The sequence below is a fragment of the Trachypithecus francoisi genome, unplaced genomic scaffold (genome assembly GCF_009764315.1).
Source record: "Trachypithecus francoisi isolate TF-2019V2 unplaced genomic scaffold, Tfra_2.0 Lachesis_group2, whole genome shotgun sequence".
Classification (NCBI taxonomy): domain Eukaryota; kingdom Metazoa; phylum Chordata; class Mammalia; order Primates; family Cercopithecidae; genus Trachypithecus; species Trachypithecus francoisi.
Genome location: NW_022681465.1, coordinates 154119660 through 154136926, shown reverse-complemented (window position 1 = coordinate 154136926; position 17267 = coordinate 154119660). Strand labels below are relative to the sequence as shown.

The window sequence follows — 17267 nt, the reverse complement described above, 5'->3', positions numbered from 1 at the left end:
ACAGGAACACCAATGAAAATCATCATCCACATATCAACAATGCCACATGCTAACACTGTCACAGTGACTAAGTCTGAGAGGACAAAATAGTTTAATTAATATAATCATCTAAAATCTGCCAAATATATACACAGGCACTGGGCTGGTTGGTGGGGACACTACAATGAACAAGAAAGATACGGTTCTTGCCTCTTCCAGGAGTTTATGTTCTAATTTTTCATCTCAAGTGTCAACTCTGATCAATTGGGAGTGGCTGTCTAGAATAAAGTGTTGAAAATTTTGTCTACCACAGACACTTGTAGAGAGAAGTAAACACGGTGAAACCCCGTCTCTACTAAAAATACAAAAAACTAGCCGGGCGCGGTGGCGGGCGCCTGTAGTCCCAGCTACTCGGAGGCTGAGGCGGGAGAATGGCGGGAACCCGGGAGGCGGAGCTTGCAGTGAGCCGAGATCGTGCCACTGCACTCCAGCCTGGGAGACACAGCGAGACTCCGTCTCAAAAAAAAAAAAAAAAAAAAAAAAAAAAAAAAAAAAAAAAAAGAGAGAGAAGTAGCAATTTGAAATGGATGCTTGCTGATCTTGATCTAGGTTCTCCTAAATGTGTTCAGTAACAGTATACATATAACTCTCTTCCCAATTCTGTTTATTTCTGGTCCCCAGCCCTTAACCAAGGTAATGACACTTAAAAATACTACCTTAAAGTCACAACATTTTAAGCTTCAAGGAAAATTTGTGCAAGTATAACTTCCCACTACTCCAAAAGCATGAATTACAAGGATACTTATAAAGCAGTCCTTTACTTATAATGAGTCAGGCCCCTAATGACTGAGGTATTAGAAATTCAGTCAAAAAGCATATTTTTTTTATTTTTTATTTTTGAGACGGAGTCTCGCTCTGTTACCCAGGCTGGAGTCCAATGGCACGATCTCGGCTCACTGCAACCTCCGCCTCCCGCGTTCAAGCAATTCTCCTGCCTCAGCCTCCTGGGTAGCTGGGATTACAGGCACATGCCACCACGTCTGGCTAATTTTTGTATTTTTATTTTTATTTATTTATTTATTTAAAGACAGAGTTTCACTCTGTTGCCCAGGCTAGAGTGCAATGGTATGACCTCAGCTCATTACAACCTCCGCCTCCCAGGTTCGAGTGATTCTCCTGCCTCAGCCTCCTAAGCAGCTGGGATTACAGGTGCCCGCCACTACACCCGGCTCATTTTTTGTATTTTTAGTAGAGACGGGGTTTCACCATGTTGGCCAGGCTGGTCTCGAACTCCCGACCTCAAGTGATCCACTGGCCTCAGCCTCCAAAAGTGCTGGGATTACAGGCGTGAGCCACTGCACCCGGCCCCAAAAGCATGTATTTGATGCATATTCTGTATCAGCACCAAGTGCTGAGGACATAGCAATGAACTTAATCCCTGCCATTGTGGAGCTTATATTTTAGTAAACAATGTTAAGAGTGGTAGAAGCATGTAAGGATAAGCATTCTCTTAGAAAGCTGAGGCTCTTCCAGCTTTGGAAATAAGAGCTCACTGTTACCTCAGAGAGAAAGTGGAGGAGGTTCTGGTGGCTGGCTTTCTTTGCTGCTTCCTGAGATTCCTCACTGCCTCCGTCCCCAACAAGCAGTTCACTAGGTTCTCTCCCTGGGCTGCTTTCCTCTAGTTCCTCAGCTTCTGGATCCTCAGTTTCCCTCCAGCTGCCCACATCAAGATCCAGACTGGAGTCCCATGAGCTGAAGAGGGACCTGCAGTCATTGCTCAACTCAGAGTCATTGGGATAATCTTGTTCAGAATCCAACCAAACCCACTTATGTCCCATCTGTAAATACACAGGAAGAAAATGCATTAAATTCATTCAAATAAATATTCCTGAGGCATCTCCATCTCCTGAGTTCAGTAGAAAAATAAGGGGCCAGAAATTTATCTGTATTCAAGTATTCATCATTAGGAAGAATTAAAATCTTGCTGAAGGGAGACATGAAATTATATTTGTCTTCGGGAAGAAAGAAAAAGCCCTATGTCAGCATAACAGAGATATTACACTATATAAGACAGTATAATAGAGATATTAATATTACCTGATAATTATTTTTACTTGGAATTCCTCATACACCAAAAGAAGGGAAAGAACTGGAGCATAGCTAGCTCAATTATTTTCCTCTAGCCCAAATCATCCATAACTAAACCATAAGGCAAACAAATTGAGGGGGCAGGGGATATTTTCTCAGCGTATAAACATTTTTAACCTATGAACCATTAAATCTTCAAAATACACTTTAGGATTGCCTTTGGCATCCTTCTGGTCATATCCAACTTGATACTGATAAACATCAAGCCTGAAATACATCTTCCCTTGCTCTCATTACACCACTATCTTTGTTTTCTTACATCTTTCTTTGTCCTCTCCCTTTTACAACTTTCAATAAATCCCTACCTTCTATGTTCCTGCTTGGTCCTCCGCTTTCTTATTAATGTATTTTTTAAAAATGTATATATACTTTGAAGTTTCAACTTTGACTTCCATTCAGGTGGCTCCCAAATCTCTCCACCTTTACTTATATGAATTCTGATCTCATTTCTCCATGCATCCAAAAGTCAATTCCCTTTAGATGCTCTACCACCTGCTGTAACATTTCTAAAATAAAAATCACATTTCCTCTATCTCCAAAATCACTGCTTCTTCCCAATTTCTTTATCACCATCACATTTTCTTTGTTTTGTTTTGTTTTGTTTTTGGAACAAAGTTTCACTCTTGTTGCCCAGGCTGGCGCAATCTCAGCTCACTGCAACCTCTGCCTCGGGGTTCAAGTGATTCTCCTGCCTCAGCCTCCTGAGTAGCTGGGATTACAGGTGCCCACCACCACACCTGGCTAATTTTTGTATATTTAGTAGAGATGGGGTTTCACCATGTTGACCAGGCTGGTCTTGAACTTCTGACCTCAGGTGATCCATCCGCCTTGGCCTCCCAAAGCGCTGGGATTACGGGCGTGAGCCACCATGCCCGGCCCCATCACCATTTTCTTAGTCTACAGAACCCACAATTCTTTTTTGACCTTTCCTTCTCTTATATTCAGTAAGCAAATCCTCTTCCCAGTTTTCTCCCACAATGTTTTGTCAGTGTCCATCCTTTCCTGAACAAATGTCATAGTCTCCTAGTCAGCTTTTCTATCTTTAATCCTATTTGCTCTCAACAAATATAGTTATTCTACTCAAGGCTTTGTAACAGCTATCACCCTAAATATAAATTTCTCAATCTGCCAAAGTCCTCCATAAATTTAGTCTTATTTTGTTCCCTTCACTCACATGTACACCTCCCTATTCCTTAGTATAATCCCTGTTCTAATTACATTTGTCTCCATATTGCCACCCACCACTCCTATCAGATGCCTACACCTTCCATTCGGTTTGCTAGTCTCATTTATCACCTTCTCTACCAACTCAAAACGTATGTCCTTTAATGGACCTTTTCCACACACTTCTCCCAACTTTTAGAGCTTGCGTTTATAGCACATGCCTGTTTGCAGACTGCTTTGGGACTACAATGTTATTTTTTATATTCCTTTCTTGTCTACAACATGTCCATGTAACAAGGAATTTTATTTTCTAATTCCTGGACTAATTGAACACCTTTCCATCACCTCACAAAGACTGTATCTTCTCTTCCTTAGCATCCTAATACAGTTCTATTAAAGGCAAAAAGATCTGTGACTTCTAATCATATCCTCTTAAACCCCCTTCTCAAGAAGGCTTTGACTATTAGACCAGGCTCCAGTGTGACATATTATCTAAATATTTACTTTGTTATAAAGTGATATTCATCTAATACTCATTTTTTCATCGTAGCCATCTGTTTATTGTAAAAATTTCATAACTTTTTTTTTTCTTTTGAGATGCAGTCTTGCTCTGTGGCTGGGCTGGAGTGCAATAGCTCAATCTTGGGTCACTGCAACCTCTGCCTCCCAGGCTCAAGCAATTCTCCTGCCTCAGGCTCCCCTGTAACTGGGATTACAGGCGCCCGCCACCACGCCTGGCCAATTTTTTGTATTTTTAGTAGAGATGGGGTTTCACCATGTTGGCCAGGCTGGTCTCAAACTACTGACCTCAAGTGATCCGCCCGCCTCGGCCTCCCAAAGTGCTGGGATTACAGGTGTGAGCCACCGTGCTTGGCATTGTTTCATTTCACTATTGAGTTTTAAAAATCTTGGCCGGGCACGGTGGCTCACGTCTGTAATCCCAGCACTTTGGGAGGCAGAGGCGGGTGGATCACCTGAGATCAGGAGTTTGAGACCAGCCTCACCAACATGGAAAAACTCCGTCTCTACTAAAAAAAATACAAAACTAGTTGGGCTTGGTGGTACATGCCTGTGATCTCAGCTACTCAGGAAGCTGAGGCAGGAGAATCGCTTGAACCCGGGAGGTGGAGGTTGCAGTGAGCTGAGCTCGCGCCATTGCACTCCAGCCTGGGCAACAAGAGCGAATCTCTGAATCCAAAAAAAAAAAAGTTTAGTTGGCCAGGTGCAGTCGCTCATTAATTAAAAAATAAAAAATGTTGCTATTAACAGAAGTTGGAATAGAACTGAGATTTTAAATTTTGGGGTGTTTTTTCTCTGTTGCCCAGGCTGGAGTGCAGTGGGATGATCTCAGTTCACTGCAGCCTCAATTGGCCAGGGTTGTGATCCTCCCACCTCAGCCTCCAATGTAGCTGGGACCACAGGTGCGTGCCATCACATCTGGCTGATTTATTATTTGTAGAGACAAGGTGGTGCTATGTTGCCCAGGCTGGTCTTGATCTCCTGGGCTCAAGTAATCTTCCAGTCTTGGCCTGGCAAAGTGCTGGGATTACAAGTGTGAGTCACCGTGTCTGGCCAAAGTCAGTAATTCTTAAAACTGGGCTTAGCCTTCAAACAGCAGTTAAGAACTACATTTATTTGAGAAAGGGTCTTGCTCTTTCACCCAGGCTGGAGTGCAGTGATGCAACTATAGGTCATTGCAACTTTGAATTCCATGGCTCAAGAGATCCTCCAGCCTCAGCTTCCTGAGTAGCTGTGACTACAGGTGCACACCACCATGCTGGGCTAATTTTTTTTTTTTTTGAGAGGTCTCACTTTGTTGTCCAGGCCGGTCTCAAACTCCTGGGCTCAAGAGATCCTCCCGTCTCAGCCTCCCAAAGTGTTGGGCTATTTTTTTTTTTTTTTTGATGGAATCTTGCTCTGTCGCCCAGGCTCGAGTGCAGTGACGCCATCTCCGCTCACTGCAACCTCCGCCTCCTGGGTTCAAGCGCTTCTTCTGCCTCAGCCTCCCAAATAGCTGGAACTACAGACACGTGCCACCTCGCCCAGATAATTTTTGCATTTTTAGTAGAGATGGAGTTTCACCATATTGGCCAGGCTGGTCTCAAACTCCTGACCTGGTGATCTGCCAGCCTTGGCCTCCCAAAGTGCTGGGTTAACAGGCATGAGCCACTGCGCCCGGCTGCCAAGAACTCTTTATACAGAGTCCTTAACCATAAAAACAGGAAAAAAAATGGTAACACTATCCTAGAAATACCATCTGCAAAGATAGCATTAAGTGAGACAAATGTTCCTGAGATAAGGGTCAATGTTACGTATGTCCATGCTCTAATCTTCTTTAAGCAATGCCATGAACAGAATTCTGAAAACCTCACTTTTCCGAAACATTCACGAAAATCTGAATAAGGCTGTCTTTCCTGTGCAATGCAACACTTTAAGGTATATTAACTATAAACTCAATTCTGGTTACTTACCTTCCCACACTACAGTAAGCAGTTCATAAGACCACTCTCCCCCTGTAACAATCTCATTCCCACAAATGAAATAGTTATGCAGAAGAAACCACAAGTTTCAAATACACACACACACACACACACACACACATAGAACAAGCCAAAGGCTAGAGTTTTTTTTTTTTCCAGTTTATTGTACACACACATTTCACAGGTTGTTTTTTTTTTTTTTTTTTTTAAAAAGACTGTACAATTGACAAGACAATACAAACTAGCTATAATCTGCTAGCTACACATTAGGACATTAACATAGCCCATGGTTACTGCCCTAAAACAGGCAATTGTGCTACTCCAAATCTCTAAAGAGAGATTTTCCAGCTCATGTCGTGTGGCCCAGGTACCTCCTCTTCTGTAACTTCCACCTCTGGAACTGGGCCTGCAAGCCCAAGCTCTATCTTGTTTACTTTTATTTTAGGTTCAGCTCAAAGAGGGTACTCTGAGGCTTCACTTTTTCATCTTCATATCTGCTTCAATGGCACAGCGGCGTCCCCTGGTTCCTCCATCCTAGATGACAGGCAGAGAAAGAAAGGGAGCATGAGTTGGTCAGGAGACAAGGGACGGTGCAACAGAAAAGTTGGGGATTTGGTTTCTTGGGGAAGAGGGGAGAAGAGAATCAGCAGAAAAATCCAGAGGGATGAGGGGCATATTTCTGTCTTCCCATAGAGTGGCTAAAGAACACCTGGTAGTTTATGAGAGGAAATGTAGGATGGAGTATCTTGCTCATGCCCACCACAAAGGTCCTTGGAATTCACCTAGGGTCCCACAGAATAACTTTAGTCATCCCACCCCAGGCCCAAATCATGTGCAAAGGAACAGGAGAGTAAAAGAAAGGTAGGAGAGTCAGAATGGGCAATGGGTAGTGAGGTTCTTGACTAACGTACCTGTCCAACTGCTGGTCCCTATAAGAAAGGCCTTTCCTGCAGACTGACCCTGGCACTAGTTCCCTAGCACCTCCTGACAGTGGTTTTCCATGAGATCAGGATAATTAGAAGGCTTCTTTCCATCTGCTGCTCTCTCCCTGCAGCCCAGCTCCTTCCTCTTGTGCAATATTTTGCTGTCTTCAATAGATAAAAGATCCCATTAACCAGCCTTGCAATAGCCAGCCAAATGCTTTGCTTGGGGGATCCAGAGTCACTGTTGTAGGCCAATAAGAACGAACGGAGATTATAATGTTCTGTCTGTGGTACAGCCTGTAGGCAAGATGAATTACTGAAACCTTTGCTGGGCCAGGCCATTTTTACATTTCTAATATGCAAGGACTCTAAAATTTTTAGAGTCCATGAACGTAAGTTGCCCATGAGGCAACAGTGAAAATAAAAAGGTGGTAATCTTGCATGTGTATAATGCTTTTTCTTTTTTTTCCCAGCCAGTTTCATATCTATTATCTCATTTTATCCTCACAACATCCCTGTGAGGTAGGCTGGACAAGTACCTCATTATATTAGCTTTATCACACACCAAGGAAAACAATGCCCCAAGAGATTATCCAGTGACCTTAAGACCTTGTAGTTTTCTAGCCTGATGCCCTTCCATTACCTCATACCTCACTGTCCCATAATGGACAACACAGAGTCAGCCAGTTAATTTATGAAGGAAAGTAATAAAAGTCTTTAGGCTAGCTCTCCTAAGCTTATCTGTAATTCCAGCAGCCACTACTGATACAGTGGTCACTTTCTTTTTTTTTCTTTTTTTTGTATGAGACAGAGTTTCGCTATTCTTGCCCAGGCTGGAGTGCAATGGTGCGATCTCAGCTCAGGGCAACCTCCACTTCCTGGGTTCAAGCAATTCTCCTGCCTCAGCCTCCCAAGTAGCTGGGATTACAGGCGTGTGCCACTACACCCAGCTAATTTTGTATTTTTTTTAGTAGAGACAGGGTTTTGCCATGTTGGTCAGGCTGGTCTCAAACTCCCGACCTCAGGTGATCAGCCCACCTCAGCCTCTCAAAGTGCTGGGACTACAGGTGTGAGCTACCGCACCCGGTCGCAGTGGCCATTATTACTGAGATTTTTTTTTTCTTTGGAGACAAGGTCTCGTTCTGTCACCCAGGCTGGAGTGCAGTGGTATGAACAGTGCAGCCTTGACCTCCTGGGCCCAAGTGACGCTCCTACCTTAGCCTTCTGAGTAGCTGGTAGTTGGGGACCACAGGTGCGCACCACTCTGCCCTCTGCTGCACAGCTAGTAGGTTTTTTTGTTGTTGTTGCCGTTTTTAAATTTTGTAGAGACATAGTCTCCCTATGTTGCCCAAGCTGGTCTCAAACTCCTGGGCTCAAGCAATCCTTCTACCTCAGCCTCCCAAAGTGTTGGAATTATAGACGTAAACCACCATACTCAGCCTATACTGAGTTTTTTAGCTTAAATTTTACTAAGTGTTTGTTACATTCGTCTTGCAACTTAATTTTAGGAGACAAGAGAAAAACTATGTGCTGAGTACTGCCATTATGAGGAACACTGTTAAAAAGCCAGCTAGCAGGTCCTGCTCTGACCAATTTTAAATTTGTTAAGAAAAGAATTGGTAAAAGGTGAAGTCAGGAAATGATGAGCCGGTACATCCTAGATCCTTCACTCCTAGAATACATTTCAGCCCAGTGATCTCAAAAACAGTCCCTACCCAGCCCACACACACACACATGCAGAAAGACAGAAATGCAGAAGAAAAGAGTTTCTTATTCAATGACCTGAATAAACAGAAGTTCAAGACACTGCCACAGTCTGCATGTTGGATTTCCCTCTGCCACCCACCCCCATTAAGAGCTGAGAATCTTTGTGGCAACACCACCCCTCGCAGCCATTCAATACTTACAAAGAGAGAGAGAAGGAAGGCAGGAGAGCCCATTGGGACACTGTCCTGTTAGAGGACAAACAAACACTGATCAGGTTCCACAGAAACTCTCAGCCACAAGCACCCCAAACCTCAGGACAGAGACACAAGCACCACACACACAAGGACAAAATTTAAAAACTCAAGAACAAGAGGAAAGAGATCCAAAAGCAATCTGGCCATTACGCCTCTAGAACAGAAACTGATGGTCCCCAACTGCTGCAGGCTAAGCCATTTCCCCCGCCTTGAGAGCACTCTCCCAGAGGAATTAATAATTCTCCTACTCACGATTTCTCCCATGTGACTGGGTCTTTCGGTTACAACAGGCTTATTCAATGTTTAGATGGGTGCGAACAACCACCATTCTAAGATCTATGTGTCTGTATATCATTGGAATCTAGAAGCCCAACAGTACCAAGTAGTAACATAAGGTTCCTTGGATACTTCAGACTTCTACTACCGGAACACTGGCACACAGGTTCCTTCCTGATCACCTCACCTTCTCTGAAGCATCCTGTTTGCGAGTAGAATCTCTCCCTCGAAGACTTTTAGCACTGATCCCAGACTCGGATGTTTGCATAATCAACTGCGTGGCCAAGAATTGCTGTAGGGAGAAGAAATAGGGTAGGCCATGGAGACCTGATTTAGTAGGGACAAATCAAGTACACTTTAAGCACTGTAAATAGAACTTTGTACAGTACTCTTCTGGCTCAAATATATTTTGACCGATTGGAAGTTTAGCATATTAAGTTTTAATTCCAGTTGCAACAGGGATGCTAAAGAATCAAGTAACCCTCTTTTTTTGCTATAACATAGGATCAAATCTCTATCCTCCAGGAATGAGAAAAAGAATAAAACTGGAATGATCCAAAGATCATTCAGCAATTTAAGTAATTTGACAGATCGTGCAAAGATTTGTAACATTCTTCCAAGTTCAACACCCCAAAAAGTACCTGGTAATGCAATCACAGGATAAAAGTAGGGAAAAGGAAAGGAGAAACTCTTATTTGCTGAGCATCTACTATGTACCAGGTACTTGATGTAATTAAAAAATATGCATACACCATTTTAAAAAAATTTATTTAAAAACTTTATGAAACTGCAATTAATTGCCCAAGAAAGGTAGAATATTGTATCACAACTCTTTCACCACACCACAGAAAATAAAAACAAATTCCGCAAGAACAAAATATTACGTTTTCAATGTGTCCCTGATAGCTATCCAAGTAAAAGCCACAGCAATCCTTCTTGGCATCAATATTAATTCTCCCCTTGAGTATTTTAATTTCATCCTTGCTGAAACACAAAAGATCTTTAAAGTACCTGGATCTGTTCCAAGACATCTCGCTGCATCTCCACTGCCATGTGATAGACATCATGGTCTGAGCTATTGTACATTACAGCATTCTGAAACATCAGCATAATGTCACGCTGAAATTCAGCTGTGCTTCGGATCAGTCCATTTTCTATGTTTTTCTTAATAGTTGACAAATCCATAGGCCTAAAAAAAAGAACAGGGGTAAGTGGCAGTGTGGGTGGGAAGAGGACTCACCCAGATCTCTGAATACATTATCATCATACAGACTTTCTCATATATACCTTTATTCGCAGCTGCCAGGACTTAAATGCTAACCCCTTACCCCAAAACATGCACTTAACCCATGAAACAATCTATATAATAAGCACTGAGAAAGGTAATAAAGGGAGTTTTAGTTTTTTCTTTTTTTTTTTTTTGGAGACAGGGCCTGGCTCTGTCACTTAGGCTGTAGTGCAGTGGCACAATCATGGTTCATTGCAGCCTTGAACTTCCAAGCTCAAGCAATCCTTCCCACCTCAGCCTCCCAGGTAGTTGGGACTACAAATGCGCAACACCACACCTGGCTAAGTTTTGTATTTTTTTTTTTGAGACGGAGTCTTGCTCTGTCACCCAGGCTGGAGTGCAGTGGCCGGATCTCAGCTCACTGCAAGCTCCTCCTCTCGGGTTCATGCCATTCTCCTGCCTCAGCCTCCCGAGTAGCTGGGACTACAGGCGCCCGCCACCTCGCCCGGCTAGTTTTTTTGTATTTTTTAGTAGAGACGGGGTTTCACCGGGTTAGCCAGGATGGTCTCGATCTCCTGACCTCGTGATCCGCCCGTCTCGGCTTCCCAAAGTGCTGGGATTACAGGCTTGAGCCACCGCGCCCAGCCATAAGTTTTGTATTTTTTATAGAGAGGGGGTTTCGCCATGTTGCCCAGGCTAGTCTTGAATTCCTGGGCTCAAGTGATTCACCCACTTCAGCACCCTCAAAGTGCTGGGATTACAGGCGTGAGCCACCACTCCCAGTGGGGATTTATTCTTTTAGACTATCAGTGGTGATCCAGCCACTGGAATCATCAGTTTAGTACTTAGTGCCCCTTATAGCAAAACCATAAACTTACTTGCTTTAAACTTTCTATCTAAAGCAAAACTTTCACTAAGACTGGACAACTTATAATTCAGGCAAGTTACCATGCTGAGTGGACCATGGCTCACCTCTGCACAATGCTGTGGTAGCCAGGTGCTATGTCATCTGTAACAGGCTGCAGGAAGACATTGGCATACCTGTCCAAAAGGAATAAGGTGCAATTACTGACATTCTCCAGAAGAACAGGGAGGGAACTTACTCTAAGTAGCTGAAGATAGTAAGAACCAATACCAGCAGTTCCACAGAAGCCTACTCAGACTTTTTTCCAGTCACCAACAATGAAGAGTAGAGAAAATGAACCTACTGACTGGTAAAGCCCACTCACCTATGATTAGCTGCAGCTCTCCATACAAGCATGATGGCTTTCTTCCAAATTTTCTGTGCCTGAATAGCTTCCTGATCCTCACTACAGACAGAGCTGAAACAGAGATACAGCAATTCCACTAGGCACAAGTTTAAAAAAAAAAATACATATTATATATATAATTATCTCTTTTTTTTTTTTGAGACAGGGTCTCACTCTGTCCCCCAGGCTGGAGTGCAGTGGCGTGATCATGTTCACTGCACCCTCAACCTCCCAGACTCAATCCTCTCACCTCAGCCTCCCAAGTAGCTGGGACTGCAGGTGCATACCACCATGCCCAGCTAATTTTTTAATTTTTTTGTAGAGATAGGGTCTCACTGTGTTGCCCAGGCTGGTCTCGAACTCCTGGGTTCCAGCGATCCTCTTGCCTTAGCCTCCTAAAGTGTTGGGATTACAGGTGTGAGCCATGATGCCCAGCCCTAATAATTTTTGTCAACTGTTTATTCCAGGCCAAAAAAGGGAAACACTAAAGAAAAGATCAGGCCAGGCATTGTGGCTCATGCCTCTAATTCTAGTGCTTTGGGATGTCAAGGCAAGAAGACTGCTTGAGGTCAGGAGTTCAAGACCAGACTGGACCACATAGAGAGATCCTGTCTCTTAAGAGAACATTTTTTAAAAACAAAAATTTAAAAATAAAGAAAAAGACCAGGTATGGTGGCTCATGCCTGTAATCTCAGCACTTTGGGAGGCTGAGGCAACTGTTGAGCTCAGGAGTTTGAGAACAGCCTGGGCAACATGGCAAAACTTGGTCTCTACTAAAAAAAATTTTTTTAATTAGCAGGGTGTAGTGGTGCAGGCCGGTAGTCCCAGCTACTAAGGAGGCTGAGGTGGAAGGATTGCTTGGGCCTGAGAAGTGGAGGTTGTGGTGAGCTGAGATCGCGCCACTGCCCTCCAGCATGGGTGAGTGAGAACAACAAAGAAGGAAAGAAAGAAGGAGAGAAGAGAAGAGAAGAGAAGAGAAGAGAGGAGAAGAGGAGAGAGAAGAGAGGAAAGAAAAGGAAGGAAGGAAGGGAGGGAGGGAGGAAGGAAGGAAGGGAGGGAGGGAGAGACGGAGGGAGGAAGGAAGGAAAAGATCCTCTCCTTCTCACCTTCACTGCCTTGGCCTCAAAGGAAGAATCTCAGATACTCACAACTGTGAAGAAGCAGGGCTGCTGGGGATGGAGTCTGCCAGTGTGTGTGACTGCAGTGTAGCATTGTGTATGCTGAAGCCATCATCACTCTCGCTCACGGGAGGTTCATTATCCATTTCTGACAAATAACCTTCTCCTTGATCCTCTTCCTTAGGCTCCTCTAGGCTGGCCGCTTCACTGACACCATCTTCCTCCTCATCCTCACCTGGGGCATCCTTAGACACAGTATGCTCCAGTCAACAAATGCAAGCAAAGCTATGCAGCAAAGCATCATTAAACATGATCTGTCTTTTGGGTTAGAATTAGTTCTAGAAATGACCTCACGCTGTTTCCTGACTTAGCTGTCTATCACTTATACTACCATCTACTTAAAGACACTGACTTAAGAAATTTAGAACCTGGACAAAGAATAATACCCAGGATCTTTTAAAAAGAAAGAAAAAAAGCTACTTACTTAAGACTAAGCTAAGAGGCGTTCCTTCTTTCCCCTTGTTCGAGAGTAACTCTGACCCTGGATACAAAGTTATCAAAAATAATTTTTCTTTTGTGTCTCATCTGATGGAGCAAGCTCACATCGCATTCTTTAAGTCTCTGTTACTACTGCTTTAATAATTATAAAAAGAAAACTTTGGATGATTTTCTTTGGATAGTCTAATTAATAAACTGGATTCCTGTATGTTCTCCTTGGTTCTGGTATGCTTATTCACTCCAAATCACTCTAAGTGTATCAAGGCTTCTTAAGGACTGTGATATTCACAAGCTGTTTCATATGGGAGGCACCTGTTGCTACAGTACTCCCATTATGCCTGTCTACTGCAGCTTTTCCCCACGCAACTCCATATCAGTCTCTTATCAGAGAATAAAAATGCGACTTTACTGAAATTCATTAAAAAGTAGTGCTATAGGGAAATCTAATCACATGGCAAGAGGAATAAAGAAAAGTCTGAAATACCTTTATCTGGCTTCCAAAAATAGTCCCTGATTCTTCTTTCAATGAGTCTGCAGAGGAGAGAAAGACTACCTGAAGATTTTTCCACCTTAGCCTTCCCCTTCCTATGGACCATAATCCCCTGCAGCTCTCCTTTCCATGCTGACCTGTTCTACCTCCTCTACTTGCCCACAACCCACAATCCCTCAGAAGCCAAAGCAAATGATTTCAAGTTAGTTAAAGAGGACTTTATTTACCTGACATTTCAAACTTGTGCTGAGTCTCTGCTTCTAAAGGATCTTCAATGGGATTTGAGCCATGTGATGGAGACAACATGCTTTCAGGGGATGCCTGAAAACCAGAAAAGAAAAAACACCCTAAGTACTGGTAAATCACTACAGCTCACACAACTTTATTCTTCAATGATAATGAGACCATAGAAGAAATTCTAAATCCTACTCATGTAATGTGACTCCAATGGTCACCTTCACAGGAATAAGTATATATAACACTAATCACAGCCTATGGGCTTTGGACCATCAAACATGTCAGAACTCAGGAATGCAACTGGAAAACCAAAAAGCCTAAGCTGTCACTTCTTACTTAAGGTATAACCCTCCATCTCCCCAGCCCCTGATCTTTATTAAGTACCTCTGTCTTCACATTTGTAAGTGGAGTCTCATTGCCTTTCCCAATGGCAACATCTGCTTCAACAATCTCTCCAGTTGCAGTACTTCCCGGTTCCTCATCTAAGTCCTGACTCCTGAGTTCTGGTGGCTCCATACTTGTGGCTGGAACAACTCCAGCTACTATTTCGGCCCCTGAAATGACTGATTCTGGTTCTGCAGGTTCCACCTTGATCTCTGCACTGGGCTCCCTGATGTCCACCAGTTCATGTATTCCCTTGTTTTCCGTTTCCTCAAAGTCCAGTCTCTCTTGCTTGACTGTCATTTCTGGTGCAGGGAGAGGTACTGGCTTGTCCCGCTCCTGCTGGATAGGATGCTCCCAGGGGCCAGGCAGGGATTGAGGATCATCATTTTCTTCACAAAATGACAGTGCTGCTTCCACTGCTGCCACATCCAGCACTTCAGGATGATCATCTACCTGTCCCACAAAACACAAGACTATTGAGGTCACAGAAAGAAGCCCAAGTCCCTCAATTTTTGTTAGCACCAAATGTGATGGCTTGAATCTGCATCTTTTCTCTCCATTTTTTCCATGCAGTGGAGGCAAACAATGAACAGGCACCTGTTCCATGCAAACCAGTAACATGGGTAGGCCTGGGGAGATGACTAGTATGTTAGCACCAAAGGGCTACAAAGATGGGGATGGGCAGAAGTAGGAGAGTTAAGTAATTCTTACTGTAAGAAGTAAAGAAGCCAAGCATGGTGGCTCATGTCTGTAACCTCAGCACTTTGGGAGGCCGAGGTGGGTGGATCACTTGAGGCCAGGAGTTTGAGACTAGCCTGGCCAACATGGCAAAACTCATCTCTACTAAAAATGCAAAAAATTAGTGAGGCGTGGTGGCACGTGCCTGTAGTCCCAACTACTCAGGAGGTTGAGGCAAAAGAATTACTTGAGTCTGGGAGGCAGAGGTAACAGTGAACCAACATCATGCCACTGCACTTCAGCCTGGATGACAGAGCAAGACTCTGTCTCTTAAAAAAACAAACAAACAAACAAAAAAAAAACAGCAGCAAAGTAAGACTGAAGAGAGAAGCCTATGTAGGACCCATGAGATTCTTTGGGGCTTCACTGAATAGTTACCTTGTCCTCAATGATGGCAATGATGTCTCCAACAGTCTCAAAATCCAGCTCTTCACCTGTGTAAGACACAGCAATATCCATCTTCTCAGCCAGATCTAATTCTTCCTTCCCATCTATGCTGGGAGCCTTTGATCCAACAGGGGCCTCTGCTACCCCTGATCGAAAACACTCTTCTTTGATAGAATTGATGATCATGGATATTTCACTGCTGTCCATGGAAACAGTCACAGTATGTGGATCCCCTACAGCCTCCATGGGAACACAGTTATCGGGCTGACTCACTGAATAATAGAAAGAGAAAAGCCATCTCAGAAGCTTATTGGGTACAAAGTGACCACCTTGAGATCACATCAGCGCTATAGACAGATGTCAAATATCCAAACACTTAAGATCAGAAAGAGTCATCATACATGTGCCTATGTTTTCTTCTTCCCAGTTTTATCTAGAAAGTTGAGAACATAATCTCAAGCCTGCTCACATCTGTACACTTAGCGTCTTCCTGCAATACATAAATGCCCACCCACCTCTTCTCACATCTAAGGATATTTATTTCTAAGGATAAAGATGGCACATGTCTATGTAGAACAGAGAAGAAGCATCTGAATTGGAGCTTGATGCTCTTGGTCATTTTTCCCTAACTGAAGCTCAAAATGAAATTTTAGACCTTGTGGCTGCTCAGGGACGCACCTGGAGCTACACTTTCAGTAGTGGAGACAGCCGGAGCAGAGGATGGTGCTGGCAGCGCAGGCATCATGACAATGGTAGCTTGGGACACAGACTCTACAGGGGGTGGCACAAGTTTAACTGGAGACTCACTGGCAACAGTAGTGAAGGAAGCAAGAGGTGTGGTGAACTGTGTAGGACCAGCTTCTAAAAGCCGGGAAAGAGTGGGAGCACCTAACATATAAAGAGGTACATAAAATGAAGTAAGAAGAAAGCACATAAACAAGAAGCAATAGCTACTTGAAGACTCAACTAAGAAAATTCTTATGGTCTCAAAGGATGAGAGCAACTCCTGCACTGAGTAAGTTCATCATCTATATCCTTACCCTCTCTAACCTTACTTAAGATCTTCCTCCAAGTTAGGAATGAACCAAAGCACTAGAGCACACAACATATATAAAAAATGGGTGGTGAGGCCAGATGCAGTGGCTCATGCCTGTAATGCAAGCACTTTGGGAAGCCAAGGCAGGTGGGTCACTTGCGGTCAAGAGGTTGAGACCAGCCTGGGCAACATAGTAAAACCCTGCCTCTACTAAAAATACAAAAATACAAAAAAAAAAAAAATTAGCCAGGTGTGGTGGCGGGCGCTGTAATCCCAGCTACTCAGGAGGCTGAGGGAGGAGAACTGCTTGAACCCTTGAACCCAGGAGGTGGAGACTGCAGGGAGCCAAGATTGTGCCACCGCACTCCAGCTTGGACGACAGAGCGAGGCTCCATCTCCAAAAAAAAAAAAAAGGGTGGTAATTTTTCCTCAGAGGAAAATTAATCATCAAGAAACAAAAAACTAGTATGAATAAATCTGTCACTTCTGCTGAAGTTCAGCATATTGTAAAACCACCCAAGTTTAACACCATTCAAATACCAATAAGGTTTGTATGGTATTCTATGGAGCTTTTTTTCCTTCCCTGCTTTATACTTTCTACCTCATTAAATTCTCATCACATCCTTCTAAAGTATATATGTTACAATAAAAAAGGAAACTGAGGCTCAAAAGCTAAGTTACCTATCCAAGGTCACAAAACCAATGTGTGGCAGGCCTGAGATTCAAGCCGAGTTCACTGGTTCCAAATCTTATTCCACTATTCTATAATCTTAGGTATCTCTAGCACCTTGATTTTGTAAGCCCTAAGAAAGCAGCTCAATATTACTCTCAATATCCATGCAGTGGTCAATCAGGGCTATCAGTATCTTGAAGATAGATGGCTTTATAATACGGAGACTACATTGTTTACCAGGTAAAGTAGCTCCAAAAAAAAGTTAGAAAAAGTTGGGCTTTAAATCTAGGACTGACA

The 17267-nt window shown here is 43.4% G+C and overlaps 1 protein-coding gene across 4 annotated transcripts in view; it reads right to left on the bottom strand.

Annotated features, from left to right (window-relative positions):
• BRD8 (bromodomain containing 8) overlaps positions 1 to 17267 on the bottom strand; it is a 41195-nt gene that overhangs the window by 12861 nt on the left and 11067 nt on the right. For 2 of the 4 annotated variants that reach the window (XM_033181099.1, XM_033181100.1), the window contains 12 exons: positions 15940 to 16149; positions 15253 to 15533; positions 14137 to 14589; positions 13743 to 13836; positions 13510 to 13556; positions 12558 to 12772; positions 11389 to 11481; positions 11132 to 11200; positions 9943 to 10120; positions 9119 to 9223; positions 8602 to 8646; positions 1539 to 1817 (listed from right to left, as the gene is read on the bottom strand). In XM_033181099.1, the coding sequence (XP_033036990.1) occupies positions 1539 to 1817; positions 8602 to 8646; positions 9119 to 9223; positions 9943 to 10120; positions 11132 to 11200; positions 11389 to 11481; positions 12558 to 12772; positions 13510 to 13556; positions 13743 to 13836; positions 14137 to 14589; positions 15253 to 15533; positions 15940 to 16149 (2069 nt within the window). Of the gene's footprint in view, positions 1 to 1538; positions 1818 to 5914; positions 6306 to 8601; positions 8647 to 9118; positions 9224 to 9942; positions 10121 to 11131; positions 11201 to 11388; positions 11482 to 12557; positions 12773 to 13509; positions 13557 to 13742; positions 13837 to 14136; positions 14590 to 15252; positions 15534 to 15939; positions 16150 to 17267 lie in introns of those variants that run through there. The other 2 variants (XM_033181101.1, XM_033181102.1) reach the window with 2 other exon arrangements.